Here is a 25,852-nt window from a genome sequence, read left to right on the forward strand (position 1 = left end):
TTTACCACTAGGAATGTTAGCCAGTCATACCTGTGCCAACATTTTATCCAACATATATTGGAGATAGTTTGAAAGAAAGTTCCTAAACACAACATTTACCATTATATAGATGATTTCTTATTGGCTGATTCAGATATGAGTATATTAGAAAATATTTCTGATGAGATAAATAGAGTTTTGCCTTGTGGGGACTACAGATTGTGCCTGAAAAAACTTTAAAAGTATATTCTACTAATTATCATGGATACAAAATAGACCTGTAGAACATTAGACTAAAAAATTATAAATCAGGAGAAAACAATGTAGAACTCTTAATGATTTTCCAAAATTGCTGGGATATATTAACTTGATGTGGCCTACAATTGGCTTGACTACTCAAGAGCTAAGCAATTTATTTCACATCTTACAAGGTAAAAAAAGACTTAAATAACCCAAGGAAGTTACCAGCTGAAGCTGGAAATTAATTGGCACTGATATAAAGGAAATAACATAATTCATATATAGACTCCATTGATACAAAAAGATGGCCTGTATTTTGCTTATCTTGCTTTCTACTCATTCTCCCACAGAAATTTGTATATAGAGGGAAGATTGTATCTTAAAATTAATATTTTTACCACAGAGAGTTAAAAAAATTAAAAACTTACACAGAAAAGCTTTGTGAACTGATCATAAAGGGTAAATTTAGACTTCACCAATTAACTGGAGTAGATCCTGATGATAATGTGGTAGATTTTATGAATACTGAGAGTGCCTGCTTATGGGCAGATAATGAACAATGGCACAGTGTTGCAGTGATTTGGGGGGAGAATTAACAACAGATACCCAAAAGGCAGGTGACTTTCATAAAAAGAACTGAATGGATTCTTCATCATATAGCAAAGATGATTGTAATTTCTGGCTCTCCTAATATGATGTCAATAAATCAAAAAGGGCAGGTAACATGTCAGAAAATGTAAATAAGGTGGTTGAGAGTCCTTATTATTTTGCTCAAAAATCAGAATGTTATGCAATTATTACGTTATCAGATTTTCAAAAAACTCTTAATATATTAGCTGGTTCTCAGTATGCTGAAACAGTTGATTTGCATACAGAAACTACTTATTTATTTCAGGATGATTCTGAATTAACTTCACTAGTTATTCAATTACAGCAAATGATCAGGAACAGAAATTGTCTGTTATGTACAACACATATAAGATCTCATACGGGTCTACCAGGCCTGCTAGCACAAGGTAATGATAAATTTAATCAACTATTGATAGGAAGTGTGCTAGATGATTCAGATTTTCATAAAAACACCTTGTTAATTGCAAAGGTTTTTAAAAGGAATTTTATATCACTCGGCAACAAGCCAAGAAAATTGTGAGAAAATATCCTACTTGTACTTTATATAACCAGATTTCAGTATGTAACCCTGAAGGTAGTCAAGGAAATGAAACTTGGCAAATGGATGTATTTATTTTACCAAGTTTGGTAAACTGGAAACTATACACATGTATTCAGGATATCAATGGTCAACCGCCTTAAGATCTGAAAAAGGCTGAATCTGTAATTATGCATTTCCTAGAAGTTATTCTTAAATAAAAAAATGTTAAAAGAATGTATGGCAATTATAAGTAAACCTATAAAAATTAAGACTGACAATGCTATATCATATATCTCTAATAACGTTTAAAATTTTCATATCATAACATAAAACTTGATACAGGTAGACACCATAATTGGCCAGAACAAGCAGTCAATGAAATCCAATCATTCTTTAAAAGAGATGCTTATTAAACAAAGATAGGTATCAAGGACTCCCAGAGATAGGTTACATAATGCTTTTATTGACTTTGAGTTTCTTGAATGCAAAAGAACAAAAAACAACAGCTACTGAGAGACATTGGATTATGAAAAAATCTGTTTAATTAGATCAGCCTGTCTATTTCAAGGATATCCTAACTTCAGAATGGAGAAGAGGAAATGTATTATGCTGGAGTAGATTTGTAAGTTCATATAGGAAAAGAGAAAGTATGCTCTCCCTCAAAACTGCTAAAAATCATATATGACAGAAGAACACCTCCTGACGATCTTGCACACACTCACAGAAAGAGAGAAATCAAGAAAATCAAACAGAACTTTCCAGCTAGAGAACATAACCTAAGAGCAGCTGGAGTTCAAAGTTATCTAGCTACAGGATGCTTGCCAGCTATTTCTGGAAAGAGTCCACTTATACATTTTAACAACAACTAAATTCTAAAAAAGAAAAATGATGAACAAGGCTTCTCTTGTTGACACTTAAATGTTCATGTCTGGCCCACAGCAGATTTGCTTGTTTGTTTGCTTGCTTGCTTGATTTTTGGTTGAAGATTTTGAGTTGCAATGATGTGGAATTGAGTGGCAGATTTCTGAGTCCCAGACCAGCATGATTTACACAATAAAGTTAGGGTGGAACCCCTGCTAATAAGATAAAGCTGCTTTTTTATTCCCTTGCTGCAGTAAAAATATGATTAAGTTTTACTTGGATGCGAACTCCTTGATATTAAAGAACTCTCAAAAACTATCTAGGATTCAAAATTCAATTAATTTTCCTTAAAGTTATTATGTCAGTTCCTTATTTCTTAATAATGGATCATACTTTCTTACTGATATAAAAGACAGATACACATCAATCTTAGGAGAAATTAAAATGGGGTTCCTATGGGAAAACTGGTGAGAAGGGCAATTTGGCCTAAGAGATATGTTCTGTTGGTCAATGTAAAGACACAAAGTTGGGCCAGGAGACAAACATGGAAGATGCATGTCTCCCACATCAAAAACCTATTGAATGCTGACAGGCTTAAGGTTACAATGTTCTGACAGCTGGCTTATCCGTTTAAATATGAGACATTTTAACAGGGGACATGTGGTGGTCATGTCCAATAAAAAGACACAGTCTGGAAAATACAGACTAGCCTAGTAATGTCCCAGAACCTCAAAGGTGAAAATTTGTGTGTGTAAATTGAGGAACCATCCATCCCAGTGGAGTAAAGGGGTGAAATGAAAATAGCCACAACAAATGTAAAAACCTAGTTACAAGGTGCCTAGGATATACTTAAACTCTAAAATTAAAAATGAGTTTATCCAAAGTTTATTAAAACCATACCTATTCTATTTCTCGTGAAAACCAGCTTGTCACTTCAAATACGAGTCCTTTTCATGGGAAACAGGTAGTATCTTGGCCTAATACAACAGGTTCCCAAGATACCAGAAGAAGGTATATGTATCTGAACAACCTTGCATTGATTTCAACATGATAATGAGTGTATGCTCAGTGATAATCGTAATATACATTCTCTTTGAGAGACATCAAAATAAAACAGACCTGGTCTTAATAACATAAATTGCTAAGTTTTGTCAGTCTATATGTTTATGATTTCAAACTGCAGAACAAGTAGCTAACTTATATTGTTCATCATGTTACATGGGACTAGCTCTGCCACTGGCTGAGACATAAAGGTTTATACATAGTCAATATTTCTTATTGGCTACAGAACCCCCATAACTTGTTATAATGTATTCTTCATACGGCATGAATTAAGATGTACAAGTGTCTTTCTTCTGCTCATACAAATAGCAGAAAACCACCCTTAATTGGTCTGTGCATCCTGCATACCTCATACATTTCTAAATTTAGGACTGTATATATAAAGCTTGTGAGAATTATATTGTTTCAGAACCAAAAAAACAGGACACTGATGCTGGATCAGACCACTGGATTCATCCTCCAGAATTCTGAGATACTGCCACAAATGTTCCAACATCCTGTATGTTCCATCTTTTACTGCTTCTATTGTGTACCTCATAAAAGCCTACTCCCAGGGCATCTTTGAAGAAAACTAATCTCTATTAGTCCAGCACTTCAGACTATTTCAAACAGGACTTCTATTAAGCCTGGAATTCTTCAACCTTTAGAGACTTGTTCACAAATATTGTTGATAGCTTAACCATTTTTCTCAAATTTATTTGGTCCCCCCAATAGGTACTCTATGCCCCCCAATTCATCAGGAAGAACCCTTGAGAGAATGCCATCACATTTCCATTAAAGTTGGATGACTAGATTTTGGTTGTTTTCTTGGGTAATGTATGTTTGTTATTTTAAAGGAGTTCACTACAAATTGATAACGGTATTATTCAGAGATAAAACTATTAGACTCTTCTCTATCTTTCTTAATTCTTAGGTAATGAAAGGTGATAAAAAGAAAGAAAGTGCAACATAGAAATATTTTATAGTAATAATAAGGCAAAAATAGGTTAGTATATCTACTCTTCAACTTAGAATTATAATTATATTTAAATAATATTATTTTAATATAATGGTATAAATTTTGATATATTGATACAAATTAAAGGTCAGTTTGATTTGGCCAGTGGTTGTCCATCATAGAAAATTTATCTGGATACAGATGATTGACACAAAGGAATACACTGCCTTTGAGAATGAAATAACCTCGATGTGTATAAATTTACACTTGCCATTAGTGGTAAAAAGATATGAAAGTAAGCAGGATTTAACCTGCTCTTATCCAGGAGCTAAGAGATAAGAAAAAGCAGCTTATTATTTCACAGTTGTACCTTAAAATAAAATTCTTTAGGATGTCTACTACAGATAATATTATCTTGTTTGCCCTTTCATTGAACACAGACTTAATATTCTGAATATTCTGTTTCTTGTACATAGATTCATTACATATCATCAAACAAAAAGCTTCTATTTAACCTATTTACACATGTATTATAGTTTTGTTATCATTGAATCATTTGTATTTCTTTTCACTCTTTTAATCAATTCTGTATAGTTCATTTATTGGAATAGCTATTCATTGTTAAACTTCAGTATACAGTGTTTTCACTAAAATAATCACCTGCTATGAACTAGTAAATATAGCCCAGCACACAATAGCTTCATTAAATATACTGTGTAATAAGACAGTCAGGTAGCTCTCAATTGTTTAGTTATAGGAAGAAAAAGTATGAAATTTTAACACTTGATAATATAATCAGAAACTTGTAAATAGAGGATTTTCTAAGATTTTTGAGATATAAGAATAAGTCCTGCTTTTAAAAATGTGACTCAGTGAGTTGTAAGTAATAAAAGTGGGCATAAGTAGTTCAAGATTCAAAGCTGTAAATATAAAGAAGAATTAATGTGTCAAGAAGGGCTATTCAGAGTTCCAAGATGGTGTCGCCTATCACGCACTGTATCTAATCTACTGCACAGAGACCATGGAGAACACTAGGTGAGTGGGGTCCCACACAGTGCAGACCACAGGCAGGCTTGGCCCAGGGTCAAACAAAAGCCATGGAGGACCTGAACCCACTTTCCAGACTTTGGAACAGAACCCACCAGCAGACTGCAGCCAGCATCTGTAGCCCAGGTGCAATGTGTGCGACATTGGAATGCCAGAGCTCCTGGCCTGGGGAAGTCTTAGGAAAACAAGTTAATCTGTCCTTGGACACCCCCACCTGCCCCACCCCAGTCCAAAGGGAGCCTCAGAGGCCATGAAGCCCACAGTGCATAGTAATAACATGCAGGATCTGGGCAGGTCTGGCCGCAGCCATGCAGCCAGGCTCAGCAGACTGAGCCTGCAAAATTGTGCTGATAGAACCTGGCCAGGGCAGTCCCCACAGTCTGGCAGGGACTCCCACAATCTTTGGAGAATTTGGACAGCCTTGAGGGTCTAGAATGGGTCTGAATTGCAGCCACAGCTCAGTGGGAAAGAGTCACCAAGAGTGTGCAATCTAGACTGGTCCACTTTCTAGATACATCCAGGCAGGAGGCTGTCTGTGGACAACAGCAGACTGGGTCTGGACAGCTGGACAGATAAAGATACAATCCCTACAGCCTGGCAGGAACTCCTCACACTTGTAGGAGAAGCTGGACTGTCCTGGGTGTCTGGAGAGGCTTCTGATTTGTGGCTGAGGTTCAGTGGGCCAAGGGTGCACAATCTAGACTGGTTCACTATCTACACGGATCTAGGCTTGAACCTGTCTGTGGACCAGGGTGTACAGACCCGGACATTGAACAGATAAAGCCACAGTCCCCATTGCCATGTGGGGTATCCTACAAGCTTGGGAGGGGTCAGGACAGAATATAAAATGATGGCCCCCAACACAGCTAGTCTGAATCCCCTCAGTAGCATGAACAGAATCAGGGAGAAGCCTGCCTCTGCTGACCCAGTCAGGAGCTAAAGGTGTAGAACAAAGTCTCCTGGAGCAGAAACCAGGTCTCCTGACGATTACAGAGAAGAACTCCCTGGTCACCAGAGACAAGGAGACATGACCTATAATCACTCATCAACTCCTCACACTCAATGACCAGAAGCTACCATGTACCCAACATCGTAGATAGCAAGATGACTAAAGGACAACATAAGAAGGCAAACAACAAAAACCAAAACAACTTGGCATCCCCAGATCCCAGCTATCCCAAAAAAAAGTAACCCTGAGAACTCAAACACAACCAAAATACAAGAAAATGACCTAGAATCCTTAGTAATGAAGATGACAAAAGAGGAAATGAATAAAATCCATTCAGATTCAGGAAGATGCAGCCAAACAGGTGGAGGACATAGAAGAGGCATATAGAGAGGCTCTGGAAAATTTTCAGGAAAATACAAACAACCGGATGAAGGAAATAAATAAAAGAATTCAAGATCTGAAGATGAAGATGGAAACAGTGATAAAAGCACAGACATAAGAAAAACAGGAAACAGAGACCTTAAAGAATAAATTAACAACATAGAAGTGAGCTTCTCAAACAGAATCTAGGAAATGGATGAATAAATTTCGGGATTAGAAGATACAATTGTAGAACTTGAAGCAACCATCAAAGACAATGCTAAATCTGAAAAATTCCTGACACAAATGTCCAAGAAATCTAGAACACCATTAAAATATAAAACCTAAGAATAATGGGCATCAAGGAAACATGCCTTCAAGGCCGAGAAAATAACTTCAACAAATTCTTAGAAGAAAAATTCCTCAATTTAATGAAGGAGATGCATATAAACATACAAGAGGCCTATAGAACAACAAATAGAATAGACCAGAAAAGAAAATCTTCCCAACACATAATATAATAACACAAAATACACAGAACAAAGAAAAATATTAAAAGCAGCAAGAGAAAAAGGCAAAGTAACATACAAGGGCAAATCTATCAGAATTAAACCCAACTTCTCAGCAGAGAACATAAGAGCCAGAAGGGCCCAGGCAGAGGTCCTGCAAACCATAAGAGAACACAGATGCCATGCCAGACTACTGTACCAAGTGAAACTATCAATAACCATTGTTGGAGAAAACAAAATATTCCATGACAAAAACAAATTCAAACAGTACCTATGCACAAACCTGGCTTTACAAAAGTTATGAGAAGGAAAACTCCACCCCAAAGGGACAAGCCACAACCAAAACTACACAGGAAATAAATAACTACACCATCTCAAAAACACAACCACACAGACTCTCTATTTTAAACAACATGAAAAATTAAGGGACTTAACAGTTACTTGGCATATATATAGACATCCTATACACAAATGACAAGCCTGCAGAGGAAGAAATTAGGAAAACCACACCCTTCACATTACCACAAGCAATATAAAATATTTAGGAATTACTCTAACTAAGCAAGTGAAGAACTTATTTGAAAAAATTTCAAAATTCTGAAGAAAGAGATTGAAGATGACATGAGATGATGGAATGATCTTCCTTGCTCATGAATTGGGAGAATTAACACAGTAAAAATGGCCATCCTAACAAAAGCAATCTACAGATTCAATGAAATCCCTAGCAAAATACCTACATAATTTTTTAAAGACATTGAAAGTTCAATTACGAACTTCATATGGAAAAACAAAAAATTGCAGAATAGTTAAAACAATCTTGTACAATAAAAGGTGCTCTGGAGGAATCTCTATACCTGATCTCAAATTGTACTATAAAGCAATAGTAATTAAAACGGCATTGTACTGGCACAGCAACAGGGTGGTTGATCAGTGAAATCGAATAAAGACCCAGATATGAATCCACACACAAATGATCACTTGATTTTTTGACAAAGAAGCCAAATCCATTCAATGGAAAAAGGATAGCATCTTCAACAAATGGTGCTGGTGAAACTGGAGGTCTATGTGTAAAAAAAATGTAACTGGGCCCATATTTGTCACCTTGCACAAAACTCAAATCCATGTGGATTAAAGACCTCAACATAAAACCAGAGACACTAAATCAAATAGAAGAAAAAGTGGGGAAGAGCCTGGAACATATCGACACAGGAGACAACTTCCTGAACAGAACACCAACAGCCCAGGCCTTAATGTCAACAATTAATAAATTGGACCTCATGAGGCTGAGAAGCTTCTGTAAGGCAGGAGACACTGTCAAGAGAACAAAGTGACAGCCTACAGACTAGAAAAGATCTTCATTTCCCTCAACCCTACATTTGACAAAGGTCTAATATCCAAAATATATAAAGAACTCAAGAAATTAAACACCACCAAACCAAATAACCCAATTGAGAAATGGGGCTTGGAACTAAATAGAGAATTCTCAATAGAGGAATATTTGGCTGAGAAACACTTAAAGAAATGTTCAACTTCCTTAGTCATCAGGGAAATGCAAATCAAAACAACTCTGAATTTCCATCTTACACCCATCAGAATGGCTAAGATCAAAAATTCAAGTGACACCACATGCTGGCGAAGATGTGGGGAAAGAGGAACACTCCATCATTGCTGGTGGGAATGCAAGCTAGTACAGCCACTTTGGAAATCTATCTGGTGCTATCTCAGAAAACTGGGAATAGGATTTCCTCAAGACCCAGCTATTCCACTCCTTGGAATATATCCAGAAGATACTCCAGCATACAACAAGAAAATTTGCTCAACCATGTTCATAGCAGCCTTATTCATAATAGCCATAATATGGAAACAGCCTAAGTGTCCCTCAGTAGAAGAATGGATAAAGAAACTGTGGTACATTTACACTATGGAATAATACTTACCCATTAAAAACAAGGAATTCCCGAAATTTGTGGACAAATGGATTGAGCTAGAAATGATCATAATGAGTGAGTTAACCCAGAAGCAGAAAGACTCAAATGGTATATACTCACTTACATCTGCATCCTAGCCCAAGGGGCATGTCCCACAAAAGCCTTCACTTACCAGGAAACTGGGACAGAGGGGAGGACATCCTATTGGGACTCTAGATGAAAGAAGCATGGGAGAATAGCAAAGTAGAAGGATCCAGAGGGTCCTAGAAACCTACAAGTAGAACATTATGACAGGCAGATTTGGGCCCAGGGGTTCCGCTCAAACTATGGCACCAGCCAAGGACAATACAGGCGGTAAACTTTAAACCTCTACCCAGATCTAGCCATTGGGCAGAACATTCTCCACAGTTGAGTGGAGAGTGGGGTATGACTTTCACACGAACTCTGGTGCCTCATAATTGACCATGTCCCCTGGAGGGGAAGACCTGGTGGCACTCAGAGGAAGAATAGCAGGTTACCACGAAGAGCCTTGATACCATATGAACGTATACAGGGGGAGGAAATCACCCTCAGAAACAGTCATAGGGGAGGGAATAAGGGGAAAATGGGAGGGAAGAATGAGAGGATACAAGGGATGGGATAACCATTGAGCCATTGAGATGTAACAAGAATAAATTTATATATATATATATAATAGGCATCGAGGAAATATGCCTCCAAGGCCCAGAAAATAAGTTCAACAAATTCCTCAATTTAAAGAAGGAGATGCATATAAACATACAAGAGGCCTATAGAACAACAAATAGAATAGACCAGAAAAGAAAATCTTCCCAACACATAATAATAATAACACAAAATATACAGAAAAAAGAAAAATATTAAAAGCAGCAAGAGAAAAAGGCAAAGTAACATACAAAGGCAAACCTATCAGAATTAAACCCAACTTCTCAACAGAGAGCATAAAAGCCAAAAGGGCCTGAACAGAGGTCCTGTAAACCCTGAGAAACCACAGATGCCATGCCAGACTACTGTACCAAGTGAAACTATCAATGACCGTTGTTGGAGAAAACAAAATATTCCATGACAAAAACAAATTCAAACAGTACCTATGCACAAATCTGGCTTTACAAAAGTTATGAGAAGGAAAACTCCACCCCAAAGGGACAAGCCACAACCAAAAGTACACAGGAAATAGATAACTACACCATCACAAAAACACAACCACAACAACTTTCTACTGTAAATAACATGAAAAATTAAGGGACTTAAAAGTCACTTGGCATTAATATCTCTCAACATCAATGGTCTCAACTTTTCAATAAAAAGATACAGACTAACTGAATGTATGTATAAGCAAGATTCAACATTCTTCTGCATTCAAGAAACATATCTCACCCACAAGGACAGACATCACCTCAAGGTAAAAGGCTGAAAAAAACATTCCAAGCAAATTGTCACAAGACACAAGCTGGTGTATTCATTTTAATATCAAATAAAATAGTCTTTCAACAAAAATTAATCAAAAGAGATGAGGAAGGACACTTCATACTCATCAAAGGTAAAACCAACCAAGATGACATCACAATTCTGAACATCTGTGCTCCCAATACAAGGGCACCCACATTTGTTTATTTTTATTTTATTTTTATTAATTTATTTATATTACATCTCGATTGTTAGCCCTTCCCTTGTTTCCTCCTATTCCTCCCTCCCTCCCCTTCTCCCCTCCCCTATGTCTGTGATTGAGGGAGACTTCCTCCCCCATATATGCTCTTAGAGTATCGAGTCTCTTCTTGGTAACTTGCTATCCTTCCTCTGAGTGCCACCAGGCCTCCCCATCCAGGAGATGTGGTCAGAAAAGGGGCATCAGAGTTTGTGAGAGAGTCAGTTCTCACTCTCCACTCACTGGTGGAGAATATTCTGTTCATCAGCTAGGGGTTCAAAGTTTACTACCTATATTCTCCTTGTCTGGTGCCTTAGTTTGAGGAGGACCCCAGGACCCAAATCCGCCTGTCATAAAGTTCTTCTTGTAGGTTTCCAGGACCCTGTGGATCCTACTATCTCCCCGTTCTTCCATGCTATTCTCACCTAAAGTCTCATTAGGCTGTCCTCTCCTCTGACTCACTTTCCTGGTAAGGAAAGTTTTTCATGGGACGTATCCCTTGGACTAGTGTCTTGATATAAGTGAGTATATACCATTTGTCTCTTTTTGCTTCTGGGTGAACCCACTCATTATGATAATTTCTAGATCAATCCATTTGTCCACAAATTTTGGGACTTCCTTGTTTTTAATAGCTGAGTAGTATTCCATAGTGTAAATGTACCACAGTTTCTTAGTCCTTTCTTCTACAGAGGGACACTTAGGCTGTTTCCATGTTCTGGCTATTATGTATAAAGCAGCTATGAACATGATTGAACATATATCCCTGTTGTGTGGTAGGGAATTTTCTGGTTATATTCCAAAGAGTGGGATAGCTGGGTCTTGAGAAAGCCCTATTCCCATTTTTCTGAGAAGGTGCCAGATAGCTTTCCAAAGTGGTTGTACTAGTTTGCATTCCCACCAGCAATGAAGGAGTGTTCCCCTCTCTCCACATCCTCACCAGCATGTGGTTTCAGTTGAGTTTTTTATCTTAACCATTATGATGGGTGTAAGGTGGAATCTCAGTGTCGTTTTGATTTGCATTTCTCTGACAACTAATGAGCATGAGCATTTCTTTAAGTGTTTCTCAGCCATTTGATATTCCTCTATTGAGAATTCTCTGTTAAGTTCCAAGCCCCATTTTGCAATTGAGTTGTTTGGTTTTGGGGCACCCACATTTGTAAAAGAACTATTTGAAAATCTTAAACAACAAATACATCCCCAGACATTAATAGTGGGAGACTTCAACACCCCCACTCTCACTGAAGGATAGGCTACTAAGACAGAAACTAAGCTGAGAAATAAAATCATTAACCAAGACCATGAATCAAATGGATCTAAAAGATACTTACAGAACTTTTCACTGAAACACACACAAAAAAACCCTTCTTCTCAGCACCCCATGGAATCTTCTTCAAAACTGATCACATAGTAGGTCACAAAGCAAGCCTCAACAGATGCAAGAAGATTGAAATAATACCTTGTATCCTATCAGATCATAATTTTGTAAGGCTAGACTTCAACAACAGAAGTAACGAAAAAGACTACACACACATGGAACATAAACAACTCTACTTAATGATACCTGGGTCAGGGAAGAAATAAAGAAGGAAATTAAGGGCTTTCTGAAATTCAGTGAAAGTGAAGGAGCAACATACTCAAATTTGTAGAACACATTAAAAGCAGTGGTAAGAGTAAAATTCATAGCACTAAGTGTCTTTACAAAGAAAGTGGAAACATCCAACCTAAGCAACTTAACGACACATCTGGAAACCCTAGGAAAAAAAAAGCAGAAACACCCAAGACGAGTGGGTGTCTGGAAATAATAAAACTCAGGGCTGAAATCAATAAATTAGAAAAAAACTGAAGGAATAAAATAAAATCAGGACTTGGTTCTTTGAGAAAATCAACAAGATAGACAAACCATTAGCCCAACTAACTAAAAGGCAGAGGGACATTATCCAGTCAACAAAATCAGAAATGAAAATGGAGAGATAACAACAGACACTGACAAATTACAAAAAAATCATAAGATCCTACTTTAAAGGCATATATGCCACAAAATTTGAAAATTTAAGGGAAATGGATGATTTTCTTGGTCATTTCCACTTAGCAAAATCGAATCAAGATCAGGTAAACATGTTTAATAGTCCTATTTCTCCTATAGAAATAGAAGAAATCATTGATATTCTGCCAACCAAAAAAGCCCATGGTCAGGTGGTTTCAGTGCAGAATTCTACCGGACCTTCAAAGAAGAGCTAATAATAATACTCTTCAAGCCACTCCAAAAGATAGAAACAGATGGAACATTAGAAAATTCATTCTATGAGGCCACAGACATGTTAATACCTCAGTGCCAAAAAGATTCAACAAAAAAAGGAGAATTTCAGACCAATTTCTCTTATGAACATTGACACCAAAATATTCAATAAAATACCCACAAAATGGATACAAGAACATATCAAAGATATCATTCACCATGACCAAATAAGCTTCATTCTAAGCATGGAAGGATAGTTTAATATAGGGAAATCCATCAATTTAATCGACCATATAAACAAACTGAAAGAAAAACCACATGATCATCTCCTTAGATGCAGAAAAAGCATTTGACAAAATCCAACACACATTTATGTTTAAAGTTTTGGAGAGAATGGGAATACAAGGCACATATATAATCACAATAAAGGCTATATGAAGCAAGCCAATAGCCAACATCAAATTACATGGAGAGATACTCAAAGAATTTCCTCTAAAATCAGGGACCAGAGAATGCTGCCCACTTTCTCCATATCTCTACCCTTCATGATAACCACAAGCAATATAAAGTATCTAGGAGGATCTCTAACAAAGCAAGTGAAGGACTTGTTTGAAAAAAACTTTAAGTCTCTAAACAAAGAGATTGAACATGACATCAGAAGATGAAGGAATATCATTTGTTTTTAGATTGAGAGATTTAACATGGTAAAAATGGCCATCTTACCGAAAGCAATTTACAGATTCAATGCAATAACTGCCAAAATACAAAATACCTACAAAATATTTTAAAGACATTGAAAGATCAATTCTCAACTTTATACGGAAAAATCCAGACGAAGAAAATAATCCTTTACAATACAAGATCCTCGGGATTAATTTTCGTACCCAATCTCAAGCTGTATTGTAGAGAAACAGTAATTAAAACAGCATGGTACTGGCACAGCAATATGCTGGTTGATCAATGGAATCAAATCAAAAACCAAGAAATTAATTCTCACACATATGGTTACTTGATTTTTGACAAAGAAGCAAAATCTATTCAATGGAAAAAGGATAACACATTCAAAAAATGATGCTGATAAAACTGGATGTCTACATGTAGAAAATGAAATTGGACTCATAATTGTCACCGTGCATAAAACTCAAGTCCAAGTAGATTAAAGACTTTAACATAAAACCAGAGACACTAAGTCGGTTAGATGAAAAAGTGGGGAAGAACCTGGAATACATTGGCACAGGAGACAACTTCCTGAACAGAACACCAACAGCCCAGACCTTAAGGTCAACAATTAATAAATGGGACCCCATGAGGCTGAGAAGTTTCTGTAAGGCAGGAGACACTGTCAAAAGAACAAAATAACAGCCTACAGACTGGGAAAAGATCTTCACCCACCTTACATCTGACGAAGGTCTAATATCCAAAATATATAAAGAACTCAAGAAATTAAACAGCACCAAACCAAATAACCTAAGTGAGAAATGGGGCTCAGAACTAAACAGAGAATTCTCAACTATAAAATGGCTGAGAAACACTTAAAGAAAGCTCAATGCCTTTAGTCATCAGAGAAATGCAAATCAAAAAGACTCTGAGATTCCATCTTACACCCATCAGAATGGCTAAGATCAAAAATTCAAGCAACACCACATGCTGGCGAGGATGTGGGGAGAGAGGAACACTCCTTCATTGCTAGTGGGAGTGCAAACTTGTAGCAACCACTTTGGCAATGTATCTGGGGTTTTCTCAGAAAATTGGGAATAGGGATTCCTCAAGACCCAGCTGTTCCACTCCTTGAAATATGCCCAGAAGATGCTCCAGTACACAACAAGAAAATTTGCTCAACCATGTTCATAGCAGCCTTATTCATAATAGCCAGATCATGGAAGCAGCCTATGTGTCCCTCAGTTGAAGAATGGATAAATAAGTGGTGGTACATTTACACTATGGAATAATACTCAACTATTAAACACAAGGAAATCCAGAAATTTGTGGACAAAAGAATGGGTCTAGAACTGATCATAATTAGTGAGTAACCCCAGAAGCAGAAAGAATCACATGGTATATACTCATGTATAATTGGGGACTAGCCCAAAAGGCATGTCCTATGAAAGTCGTAACTTACCAGGAGATGTGAGGACATCCTACCAAGACTCTAGGTAAAAGAAATATAGGAGATGGGGAAAGAGAAGGACTCAGAAGGTGCTAGAAACCCACAAGAAGAAGATTGTGATACGTGGATCAGAGCCCAGGGTGCTCATACTATTTCACTAACCAAGGACAATACAAGTCATAAACATAGAACCCCTACTCTGATCTACCCAATAAACAGGACATTCTCCAGTTATAGGGAGAGTGAGGACTGACTCTGACATGAACTCTGGTTCTAAATATATGAACATCTGCCCTTGGTGAGGAGCCCTGGGACACTAGAAGAAAGAATAAAGATCATACCAAGATGAGACTTCACAGCCTATGACCATATAGTAGGGGAGAAGGTCCCACTCAGTCTTTGACCTAGGAGAGCATAATAGGGTGAAAGCATAAGGGAGGCATAAATGAGAGGATACCGGTGATGTGATAACAAGTGAGTTGCAATCTTAATAAATCAACAATTTTTTTAAGAATTTTACTCACTTATATCTGCCCATGCCCACATATTAGCCCAAGGGGCATGTCCCATGAAAGCCTTCACTTACCAGGAAACTGAGACAGAGGGGAGGACATTCTAGTGGGACTCTAGATGAGAGAAGCATGGGAGAATGGCAAAGTAGAAGGATCCAGAGGGTCCTAGAAGCCTACAAGTAGAACATTATGATAGGCAGATTTGGGCTCGGGGGTCCCGCTCAAACTAAGGCACCAGCCAAGGACAATACAGGCGGTAAACCTTAAACCCCTACCCAGATCTAGCCAATGGACAGAACACTCTCCACAGTAGAGTGGAGAGTGGGATATTACTTTCTCACATACTCTGGTGCCTCACCTTTGACCATGTCCCCTGGAGGGGGAGACCTGGTGGCACTCAGAGGAAGGACAGCAGGTTACCAAGAAGAGACTTGATACCCTATAAGCATATACAGGGGGAGGTAATCCCCCTCAACAGTCATAGGGGAGGGGAATAAGGGGAAAATGGGAGGGAGGGAAGAATGGGAGGATACAAGAGGTGGGATAACCATTGAGATGTAACAAGAATAAATTAATAAAGGAGAAAAAAATAAAATAATAAAATAAAAAAAAGAATTTTAAAAAGAGGGCTATTCATTCCTTTGAAGAGAGAAGAAACATGTTTTTGCTATGTACCTATTATTGATATGCTGATATATTTAAAACAAGGAAGTAGATGTCTGAGACATCCACAGAGTATAAGACATAAGGGCATACATACACTTATATAGTTAGGTTTTAGGGAGAATCATGGGCAATTAATTTTGAGTCATTTTACTCGAAATTGTTTCTTAATGAGGTATTCTTCTTTCACATAGTTGTCCTCCTCTGATGTAATCTGTGAGGGTCAAACTAAGTTATTTTCTTCATATTTTTAGTAAGTTCAGCTCAAGAAGGGTTCACCCATGACCTCTGGCTAGCTCTAGTCTTGGAAGAAATTACTGAGCCTTTTCCTAGTAAAGAAAGTCCACAAACATGTTTCCAGCATGTCTTTTACTGGAATAAAGGGCCTCAGATGCAGAGCCCAATGGGATAAATAGCGTCAGAATTCCCAATGGCTGTTTTGGAGGCAAGAGAAAAAAAATGTTGGTGTGATTAGTGGGACAGCCTTACTCATCAACAGTGCTCAAAACACACATGTTCACAAAAACAAGAAGTGAGAACATATATACTAGACACTGTGTGATCACCATCAATGAGATATACGTACTCATAGAATGTTCTGCTGGATTTTTATACCCTTGCTCCTGCAGATTTTCAATGTTGTCTGCAACTTTACTTTCAGTAAATGCTATTTCAAAATCAGTGAACATTTTCACCTTAAAGGTGATGTGGTAATTGGTGCATTTTTCCCTGTTCATACTTACTACACCATCAACAAAATTCCACATTCATATGTACTATATTATTATGAGGACTATTACCTACAGTAAGTACAATTATTCATTTTAGAATTCAGAGCTCTTTTAACTTAGGTGCTGTACCTATGGAATGTTACACATTACTTCTAGTTTTTATTGTAACAATATCTCTTTTACAGGTTCTAAAATATCTTCTTCAGTTTTATTTTCATTCTTGCTTTTTTCAAAGGGAAAATGAAATAATAACTCTTATTTATTCATTTTATTGATAATTGCAACTTCTTAATTGCTATGCTTTTAGTACCATAAGGACTTTAGAGATCTCAGTGTATTATGATTTCAGAAGTAGTATGCTTTAATTTAAGGCTGACTTTGCTTTCAAGGCATTCCAAAACTCACAAATTCCTGAATTTCTGATCTGTTCTGGTGATATTAGATGTGTTCACCAAGCCATAATAACTGTGAGAGAATAAATTTTGGGCAGTTTCCTAGTTTCTGTGAAATATGCAGGATGAATGTATAGTGTCAGCCAAGTCTTACTGAATTAGAGTGAAATATTCAAGTGTCTCTTAATGAATAAAATAATATGTGCCTATGCCAATATGATTTTCCTACCCCATGTAGAACTTATATCTGTGTGGATCCAGGCAGTAAGACCTTTAATTTGCAGCAATAGCATTTGTAAAACCATGTGAACACATGCAGAAATGTGTTGTGAGTCAACAAGTGAAAAATGATCAAAGAAATATGTACGTGAAGGTAAATTATGCTCAGTGTAACAATCCTATGTGTTTGCTAAAAACTTTGTGGACTACTAAGTCATTAAATCAAAGACAGTGGAAGGAAAAAATGTTTAAATTTTAAAGACCAGTGATCATTTTGTTACCTTGACAGATGTTATTTAGTTTTTGAAACATAGCCAAGATGATTATGCAAAATTTATTTAGATAAAATATTTGGTTGTAGATCCAATTATTTAGGGAATGATATTTCTTCTCAAAATCACAAATTTAGCATATTATTCACAAGTGTGGTAATGATGAGTGTTATGTCATGCCTCCTTTACTACCTCAGAATTAACGCTCCTTTTAACTCGTACTTTTTATGTCCTCTACTCTTAGAAATTCAGGCACCAATGTATGTTGGTATTTGCTTCTCTTTATATTTTGCATTCAAGTCCATTCTTACAAATATTGTACTTTCAGTTGCATGAGCATTATTTTGGCTTATCATAAATAAGAGGATTGTTTCCTCTCAAACTTTTTAATATGTTATCAGTGAAAAATCTAAATCACGACAGAAATTCAGCACTTTTATTATAGTCAATTGACAGTACTGTCTTATACAGTGAATTCACTAAATGCATTTTTTTTCATATAGTAGGGACCACAGAAAGACAAATATATCACAAAGCTGAGAATAATTTTTCAGTCCTTCTCACTTAATCCTTTATTTACCTATGTGGAAGTTAGTGTGCATTTCAAAAGGATGATTATTTTTCCTCTCTCCATTCAATTTTTATTTCTTCTGTAATTTGTGTACTTAAATATGTTCTCTGTAATTCTCATGTTTACAAAGAATGAGTTGGCTGTGATTATAATCTTCAACATAAGTTTTTGCGTGGTCACATTTACTAAATGGAACCTCTCTTAGTCAGTCATTATATGAGAGGTGCCAAGTGAGTATTTTTGTATAAATTATTAAGGATATAAATGCTTCCTGATGACTATAAAACAATTTTTAGAGAGAAGTGGCTTGCTCCGTTGTGACATTCATGATAAAATCTTCTCAAATTAGTTATGACATTGATTGTGTGTGTGTGTGTGTGTGTGTGTGTGTGTGTGCATATTTTTGATGCAGCTCACTTTTGCCGATAAATATGAAACTGTGGAAACAAGCTTTCTTGATGCACAATATGTGTGCTGAGATTAAACTCAGGCTCTCAAACTCTTCTACAGTATCCTGCATTGGCTCAGACATTTTATTGACCATTAAGCCAAATCTTTTATTGATGCTAGCTCGTATCTTTCAAAATCTAAAGAAGAATATCTTTGTGGTGAATAATAGAGCAAATTCTTTTTTTTTGCATGAGTTAAAATATGGCTTTGAATTTATGTGCCTAAGTGGAATAAATCAATCAGATATTCATTTCTTCTATTCAGAGATTGATAATGTTTATGTATCACAAGGACATATTTCTTTTCTATTGCATTTTAATGGATTTTCATTTTATTATAGTCATATACCATTATTGGCAACTTTCATGTTAAAAGACAAAGATATTTTTTGACAGGTTTTTCTAAAATATTTTACATTGTGATGCATTTTTAAGCATGTTATATTCATTGTTCAAAGTATATGAAGTGTCACTTTGACCTAAATGTATCAATATTTTGGTTTTTGTTATTATGAAGTTTTAATTTTAATTTTGAGAAGCAGAATTGTTTAAGTGTAAACATATATCTACTAAACCAAATTTGGATTACATTTGTTTTGGGAGTGGAAAAACTATGAAATAGTCTATTGCCAGTTTTTCATAACTTTTCTCATGTAGATAATGCCATTCTAGATTCTTTACAATATATCTTTTTTTTTACAATTATTAGCAGTGAATAGATATCTGTTCTTAACTATATTTTGATTCTGAATTATCACTTTAGTCGATATCAGAATTTCCTTGACTGTCATAAATATAGTTTTCAGTGCCCAGAGATAGCACTGGAACATCAGTGTTCTCTCAAGTTATTTATGGCGTTTATATTTACACTACCTTGAAAAGTCCTTCTTTTTGTCAGTCCACTTAGTGTCACTGGCCTTCGTCCATCTACAATTTGTGCTTTTCATTGGCATGCAGGTCTAGTTTGCTAGCTGTCTGTGTATCAGTGTGTTTTGTGAAAAATATATAATCTGCAGAGGTATATTTCTGCAAAGCCAGAAATACAAACACAAATAGCTCTTTATAAATACATGAAACTTTCTGAAGTAAGGATCTTTGGCAAATATTTATACTGCAGTAAGTATTAATGGCCCTTGCTTGTCATCACTACTTGGGTTTTTTTTAATCACTCATCTCAAACTGTTATTATAGAGATAAATGTTTGCATGCTACTACAGCATTCACATTCAGTAACAATGCAAACCTCTGTGTATTGATTTTCATTGAAGTCAATTCTAAAATCAGAATCCATACAAAATGAAGTCATATACTACTACAACTTTATCTAGTATAAATAAATAAATAAATAAATAAATAAGGACCTTTAATGAGTTTAGTCAAAATTATGTGACAAAAAATGCATACAAGCATGTCTCATTTTTCTGATATTTCCTAGTTATTTTTCTGCATTTTCTGCATTCTTTATAATGCTTTTTACAATGTTATCAATTCTCACTTATTGAAAGTACTTTTTCAGAATCATATTTTAAATTGGAATTAAATTTACCAATTAACATTTTCATGTAGCCAAAAATCTTGATAGTTATACTCATTCAAAAACATGTAGGTACATTATGTATACTAACTAAATGAAACTTGATCCAGTTTTTTGTATGCAATACTAAAAAAAGATGACATGTTCATATATATAGATATAGATATATGTGTGTGTATAGTTTTTATTCAGAAAAATACCATATTTATTCTAATTTGAATAATTCAAAATTCCTTTCATCAATTTTTATCCATTGGACAATATTGTTTTATTTATATTTTATCTGACTGCATTTCCTTAAAAATAATATTTTAAAATTTTGGATAATGTCCTTAGGTGTCAAATTAATTCATTAAACTATCAAATACATAATGAAATTATTTTCAAAACACACATATTAAAATATGGGCTTTCAGGAAAAGCAACACTTTTAATTTCAGAACCAGTTCTCTTACTTCACTTCATATTGCTTTTATGCAAATATTAGTTCTAATAATGTATACTTATAAGCAATTCATTATATTGATTAAATTCTCTGAAGCTGCTATAGTCTCATAGTTGACTAATGTTCTATAGCTAACATCTGTCCTTATCTCTACTTACCAAACTTTAAACTTAATACTTTTCTCCCAAGTGAAGTTCACGTGCAGTTGTCCAAGAATTCTTGAAGGTCAGGCCATCCCAAAATATGATTGGCTAGCAGGAATCAGATTATGGAAGAAAACTGACCCTTCATCTTTCACCAGTTACCAAATTGTTATACTCTGGTGTTTGAGTAGAAGTATCCACGATAGATGATTGAATGCATGGCCCACAGTGAATGACAATAGTATGAGATGGTTTTATTTGTGGTGTGGGTGTGGCCTTGCTGGAGGAAGTATATCATTTTGGTAGTGGGCTTTGATGTATAAGAAGGACAAGTTTGGCCAGGGTGCATCACATTACTTTTGCTGACTAAGGGTCATTATGTAAAACTCTTAATTCCTTCTTAGAGACCATGTAGGACCACATGACGAAAATACTTTCCACCACGATGAGAATACACTAAACCTCTAAAACTACAAGCAAGCCACTATTAAGTGTTTTCTGGTATAAAGGTTGTCCTGGCCATCATGTCTCCTCAGAGATTGAAAATTCAAACTAGGAAGGAGTTTGTACTAAGAACTGGAGTATTGACTCCAATTATGAGGTTATTAGTGTTCACCCTTATGAAGATCTATAATGAAAAAGAAGGTGAGGAAGTAAAAATTCAAAATGTACAGATTGAGAAGAGTATAATGAATGGAGTAGAGCTAAATCCTGTGTTCAAAAGATAAAAGAAAGTCTGATATTTAATGGAATGAAGGGAGTAGAGACCCCAGGACAAGATGGCACCAAGATAAGCTTTCTAGTTGTGAAAATAAATTCTTGGAAAACTCAGAGCCAGGAATGTAGGTGGTACACACTTTTAATTTTAGCTAGTGGATCCCTGAGTTTAAGGCCCATCAAAGTTCAAGACAGCCAAGCTTAGTGAAGGAAACAAAGGAGAAAGGAAAGCTGGTGAAGAGGTAATTGAACAAGCAGGGAAACAGGGAGTGGCCATGTTCAGGCCCCACAGGCAGAAGATCTTGTTAGCTTTAGCAATGTGATTCTGGCTTTTGAGTGAAGGACAGAAGAAATGGCTTATGGAATCTCTTTCTGTGTGACTAAGGAAAGCTGAGGAGACCAGGAGTGCATCAGGGGTTGTCATTGTGTGAAATCCTAAAGGAGAAGCCCAGATTGCCTTGGAGGTCACAAATTTTTGAAGATGCCAGTGTCATGGAATACACGCTGATGATAGCTTTAGCATGAATGGGGTCAGTCCAGGGGAAAAACTCTCTTACAGTCGAGAAAGAGGAAAGGAGTTAGATATCTAAAGAAAGTATTGATAACAGACTGATAACAGCTTCAGAATTGGAGTTTGCCCAGCTGGTTTTTACTCTTATTTGGGTCCAGTATTTCCTCACTGTGCACACTTTCCTCCAATTTGGGACGATAAAGTATATTCTGTGACATTATATGTTGTGTGTCATATACTTTTTATTTTTGTTTTATTGGAGATTTTAGGTAAGGTATTGTATGAATTTCAGAAGGTACTTTGAATTTTGATCTCTTAAATAAGTGTGAGACTGTTGTAGACAATGAAGACATTTGAACATACACTTGAGAGTAAGGAGTGGAATCTTGTAGTTGAAATAAGAATGGTTTCTATAGAGTGATGTGGTAAATCCTTGGCCTAAAATCAGTCCCACTATTAGAAGGCCTTTTTGCAATAGGTGCAGCCTTGTTGAAGGAAGTATATAACTGTGCCTGTGGGCTTTGAGGTCTAAGAAGCTCAAGTCTGGCCTGTATATATAAGACTTCACTTCTGATGACTGTGGATTAGGATATAGATATCTCAGGTCCTTCCTCAAGAACATGCTTGCCTGAATGCTGTCATGCTTCCCACCATGAAGATAATATATGAAGCCTCTGGAACTGTAAACCAGCACCTAGTCAATGTTTTCTCTTATAAGAATTTCTGTGTCCATTGTTTCTATTCAAAACAATAAAGCCCTTACTAATACAAATGCCCTCAGCTATGAAGTTGATCTTTTCCTACTTCCATTCTCTATGCTGGAATTTTGTTTTACTTGTGGATACATAGATCTTGGTATGTTGTTACATTTATTGTAATATCACAAGTATAATGTTCCTGATGTCTCTAGAAATGATTGCTTCTTTGGGTTTGTTCATAGCCTCTGGTTATTTAATTTTTCAGCTATGTTCTTTACGCCATTTGAGGAAATAAAAATTCACACAATGGAATCCTAATAAATCCTTATCTGTAGACAGCACACATTGACACTGAAATAAAACGATACTCTTCAATGAGTGAGGATATAAGGGGTCTTTAAGAGAAAAAGGTGTTTTATTTATATGTTTTTCATATATACATATGAAATGCCTCAGAGAATAGAACACTCAAATTGCAAGTGTGAGGATCATTAATCATATCTCACAAAAAGTTAATGATTGCATTTTCATAATCCAATGATCATATGGAGGGTAGCAGATAGAAACAGGAGAATCTCTATAAGTTTGCTATGTTAGAATATTGAGCTTATGTGGTATAAAATTAAGGAAATCTACCAACAAGATGTAGTTATAAAAGCTGTTATAACCAGTACTCATGAGAGAAAGGCAGGTGGGTATGTATGAGTTAAAGACTAGTCAAGATATACAGAAAATTCCAGTCAAGCCATAGCTAAATATTCAGATGAACTCTTATTCAATCAACCAAACAAATGATAAAAAACTAAACCAATTAAATATATAGTAAATAAAGAAAATAGAGCCTATGTTTAAAGAAGGTGGATATCCAAGGTTATTCCTGAAGCTTTTCCTGACTTGCAGTCATACTTATTGACTTTCATATACCTATACACAGTGGCACATATATGCATGCAAGTTAAACACACAAACATCACAAATGCATATAAAGTAAAAATATAGCAGGCACAGAGCGGCAATCTCTTTAATCACATCACTTTAGCAACAGACACAGGCTTTTCTCTAGATCTCAGTATCAGTGTGTGATATATTGGCAATTCAAGACTGCTGTATATAAAAATAATGTCAAAATTGGCAACAGTGGCCACATTTGTAATGAACAAACCTTAGAGTTACATCTAATTAACATTTTGTTTCTACAGATGGCAGATACACACAGCCTAACATTAGAAAGATTTTGAAAAATCCAGAAAAATAGCAAGAAGGCATGCAGTAGTGAGAAGGGCCAAAGATACCATGAGAAAATTTTAAAAACCAAATAATCTAGTCCTACAGGGAACCACAGAGACAAAATTGACAACTATGAAGCATGTATGTAGCTTTATCTTTATGTAGGCCTCCTAACATCTGAAGCAGGTTCTGCCTTTGATTCAGTTGCCTGCCTTTAGAACACTTTCCTCCTTATTGTGCTGCCTTTTAGAGCCTCAGATGGAGAAGATGCCCCTAGACTTAATGTATGTGGTATGCTAAGAGTGATTGATATCTATGGGAAACATCTACTTTTCTCAGGAGAAAAGACAGTGACATGGATGGAAGAGATGGGAGAAGTCCTGGGAGGAGATGACAGAGGAAAAACTGTGGTGTGGATGTAAAATACATGAATAAATTACATAATTTTAAAAAAGAGAGTGTTTATGAAAACTAATTAGTTTAATAAAGAAAGAATGGCCTTTAACACCTGAATAGACTAAAAGGCCGGATTCCAGATAACAACAGATGTACTGTTTTAGGAAAATTATTTTCAGTTTTAAGACAGAATTTTTGGATTCCAAGATGGCGCCGACCAGTAGGCACCATAGCTGATCTTCTCTGAGGAGACCAGGGACTTGAATGGAACCACAGACTGCTGGATTTTGAGAACTGTAGGTGAGTGGGACCCCAAACTCCGCAGACCACCAGGGGGTCCAACCCCGGGACAAGCGACAGCCCCGAGGGCTAAACGCACTCCCCAAACTCTGAAAAGGAATCCACAATCAAGCTGTAGCCAGCACAAAAAACCCAAATTCGCCATTTGGGGAGGAGAATTTCCGGAGCCCCAAGCCTGAGGAGTCTCAGCGAATAGGGTGAAACTACCATTGATCCTGTACATCCACACCGCGCCGAACTGCGGACGGCACCTGCCTAACCCGGGTGGAAACACAGGTGGCGAGTCTCACCAAAACCAACTAGATCTGGGGACCGCGTCCGCGTCCTGCGCTCAAGCTGAAGCCAGACACAAAGGTTTGACCCTGCAAACTGGGGCAGTTAGCAACCGGCGTGGTCTGCTCCCACAGCCCAGTGGGTCCGCCCACGTTATAGGGAGCCGAGGGTCACGCTTGCAGGGACTAACTACTGCCCTAAAGGGAACTGGCAGTACTCCGGCAGGAGATTCACGCCAGCGGTCTGAACTGCCTTTGGCGCCAGCTGCGTGGCCCGACTGCCGGCAATCCCCAAACAACTGAACTAACTGGGCCCATCTTTGTGGGCCCGCGACAGATCCACCCAGGTTATCGGGAGCTGTGGGTCTTACTGGCAGGGAATAACTGCTGCCCTAAGGCGACGCACGCTGCCTTTCTCTAGCAGAAAGGGAAAATACAGGAGATTTGTCGCCAGCCGAGGGGAGGAGCTGCTGGCTCTGACTGGGCTCTACCTGATCAATAGACCTAGCAGGGGTCATTCTTGCGCACCCTCGTTAGGACCGCCCACTTTATCCGGAGCTGTGGGCCTTGCTGGCAGGGAATAACTGCTGCCTTAAAGCGTCTGGGAGCGGTCTAACCTGCTTTTGTCCCCAGCCACGGGGACGAGCTGCTGGCTCTGACTGGGCTCTACCTGATCAATAGACCTAGCAGGGGTCATTCTTGCGCGCCCTCGTTAGGACCGCCCACTTTATCCGGAGCTGTGGGCCTTGCTGGCAGGGAATAACTGCTGCCT

The 25,852-nt window shown here is 37.0% G+C and overlaps 1 protein-coding gene across 1 annotated transcript in view; it reads left to right on the top strand.

Annotated features, from left to right (window-relative positions):
- Window positions 1-16,796: 16,796 nt before the first annotated feature.
- The window catches only part of LOC311609819 (vomeronasal type-2 receptor 116-like), a gene marked incomplete at both ends in the record, with an annotated part of 32,311 nt that continues 23,255 nt past the window's right edge, over window positions 16,797-25,852 (top strand). The window contains one exon of the mRNA XM_084803191.1: window positions 16,797-17,008. Within this exon, the coding sequence (XP_084659317.1) occupies window positions 16,797-17,008 (212 nt within the window). The remainder of the gene's footprint in view (window positions 17,009-25,852) is intronic.

This window comes from Acomys minous, assembly GCF_964271855.1.
Source record: "Acomys minous genome assembly, chromosome: 2".
In the NCBI taxonomy this organism is placed as follows: domain Eukaryota; kingdom Metazoa; phylum Chordata; class Mammalia; order Rodentia; family Muridae; genus Acomys; species Acomys minous.